The sequence below is a fragment of the Cystoisospora suis genome (genome assembly GCF_002600585.1).
Source record: "Cystoisospora suis strain Wien I chromosome Unknown contig_7970, whole genome shotgun sequence".
NCBI lineage: Eukaryota > Apicomplexa > Conoidasida > Eucoccidiorida > Sarcocystidae > Cystoisospora > Cystoisospora suis.
Window position 1 is genome coordinate 1 of NW_027160755.1, and position 2,799 is coordinate 2,799.

Here is a 2,799-nt window from a genome sequence, read left to right on the forward strand (position 1 = left end):
AAAGCAAGTTATGGAGACATAGGCTACAGGGGGAAATAGATTAAAGATAGATTAAAGATAGATAGATTAAAGATAGATTAAAGATAGATTAAAGATAGATAGATAGATAGATTAAAGATAGATAAAGATAGATAGACACATTCAAGATAGTTAGATAGATAGATTTAGGATAGATATCAACGGTATATTACGCATGCCGGGATCTATGAGAGTACGTGAAGCTCTCTCCATCTCCACATAGAAGAGAAGAAGACATCCATATATGTGCATATATATATATATAGATGTATATATGTAAGTTTATAACCTGAATATGTACGTCTATACGCTGACAGATGGAGATGTGTATGTAGGTATATATGTATGTATGTCTGTCTTTATGATTTACCTTATGAGTATGTTGAAACATACCTCTATAAGATCAAGACTTTTAGTTCCTTCATAGAACTCTTTCATGATATCTAAATGTAAGATCTTCTGCGATTTTTCTGCCAAGTGCTTTCTTTCTTTGTCTTCTTCCTCCCCCTTCCTAGCAGAAGACGACCCGACGAAAGAAGAAGACGAAGAAGAAAAGAGCTTATCCGGAGATGGAGGAAGAGAAGTATTATCAACGAGAATGTGATTAAAGCTTCTCGGCGTCATGCCTAACCATTTGAAGAAGCTTGTAAGGACGGCGTAACTCTCTTCTTCTCCTTCTTCTTTATCTCTTTCTTCGCCTTGTTGGGGTGTTTCATCTCCTTCTTGATCTTGTACATCTCTCGCTTTCTTGGAGTGAGGAGAAGAAGAAGGAGGAGGAGGAGAAGGAAGAAGAGATGTCTGCTCGTATTGTGAGAGAAGTCGATACCTGAGGGCATTAGTGGACAGTTCAGCATATCCTGTATGATAGCGCTCATATAAGGCTTCTCTCCATCTCTCTCGTCTACTCACATCTAGAAGTTGAAGAGTCTTTCTTTCTTCTTCTTCAGAAAAAGAGAAAGAAGAAGAAGATATCTTTTCCTTCTCCTTGCTCTTCTCTGTTGGCAAGCTCCTATCGAGGTGACTCCCCTCATCACTGCTGTCTTCTTTTTCTTCTTCCTCTTCTTTCAATTGACCGTTTCTTCTTTCTTCTTCTGCAGAGAGAGAGGGAGATAGTGAGGAAGAGGAAGAGGAAGAGGAGGCAGAGAATGAGGTAGAAGAAGAAGAAGGGACCGGACAGAGATGAAGAAGAGCAAGAGAGATGTCAACCACAAGACTAGATGGGAGAGGAAGAGAAGACAAGATCTCATCGCCGTCTTTCTTATGCGGGGTATCAACGACGCTCTCTCTCTCTGGGGGTGCTGACGAAGAAGACGAAGGTAAAGCTTTCAGGCGGCTTGGAGGAGAAGGAGATTTATAGAAAGATTGCAACACAAGATAATCTGCTGGGAAATCTACAGACAAGGAAAGAGATAAGAAAGAAAGAAAAAAAAAGAGAAAGAAAGGTGAAACGAAGAGAAGAAAGGAGGAGAGCGATAAGTGAAGGTGACGTGGAATGAATGATGTATAGACACATACATAAATTGGTTCTGATAGACAACAAGATGATAAAAGAGTTACTGGGGATATAGATCATAGAGATATAGAAACACTATATATACATATATATATGTCTGTATGAAGAATGAGTATGCTCAAGCGACATCTCCGTAGACCATAATACACCTCATAGGACCTGTATATACACCTCACATGACCTGCCTATACACCCCACATCGGCCTCCGTATACACTTCACATTACTACCAGTGTGTTGAAAAAGGAGCATATCTACCCTCGTAGATCTGATAAAAGATAGATAGATAGATAGATAAAGGATAGATAGATAGATAGATAAAGGATAGATAGATAGATAGATAGACAGGTAAATCGTATAAGCGATCAACTCATACATACAGAAAGAGAAATCGAAAAGAAAAAAGAAAGAGAGAGAAACTTACAGGGAGTGATTAAGTAGAGCCTAACTCTTTTTTCCATAAGGATAGCCATCAACTGATCATCCGCGAATCTTGAAAGACGTACACTATACGGTGCTAACGAAGAAAAGAAAGAAAGAAAGAAAGAAAGAGATGTAAGAAGAAAAGAAAGAAAGAAAGAAAGATGTACCTCTAGTGTATATAGACCCCAGCCGCACTTCCACCGGGGCCAAACTTCTCCCTTGCCTCCTCTCTATCTCTCTATCTCTCTCTGTATCTATTGATCGATCTCTCTTTCTCTCTCTGTCTCTCAGGCACTTGAAGACAAGAGGCAAAATTTCCATAAGCTCGTTCCTCATTCACCTCATGGAAATATCGTAGACAAGTTTGGAACGAAAAGAATCAAGAGCCACACTTGCTAAATACCTTCTTCGACAACACAGAGATAGACGTACACCTCTCTATGTAGGTATCTATGCACATAGCTATCTATACGTATGTCTATCTAGATCTATACATCTTATATGATAGTCGAGATGCACATCTGGGGAGGCTCATATACTTATGCTACATATCTATCTATCTATCTGCTTCTACAGCACTGTCCCTACAGACATACACACATACGACTATACATACATAAAGAAAGAAAAGAAGAGAGAAGAGAGAGGAGAGAGAGAGGAGAGGAGAGGAGAGATTTGTGTATGGGCGTTGGTAAACTTCCTCGTACTTACGTATAGCAAGAGCAGAGGTCAGCCATACAGTTTTCGGTCTTTGATACTCTCTTCTCTTCAATCCATCGGCGATTTCTTGTAGCCATTCTTCTCTCTCTTCCTTCTCTTCTTTCGTTTCTTCTTCTTCCTCCTCTT

The 2,799-nt window shown here is 39.6% G+C and overlaps 1 protein-coding gene across 1 annotated transcript; it reads right to left on the minus strand.

The window, feature by feature from the left end:
- Positions 1 to 411: 411 nt before the first annotated feature.
- On the minus strand, positions 412 to 2,799 carry CSUI_010682 (ribosomal rna large subunit methyltransferase j protein; the record flags this gene model as incomplete). The annotated part of the gene is made up of 3 exons (XM_068070784.1): positions 2,665 to 2,799; positions 1,955 to 2,047; positions 412 to 1,409 (listed from the first exon to the last, which is right to left on the minus strand). Coding segments are annotated over exons 2-3 (1,047 nt in total), but the record flags the coding sequence as incomplete, so codon positions are not given.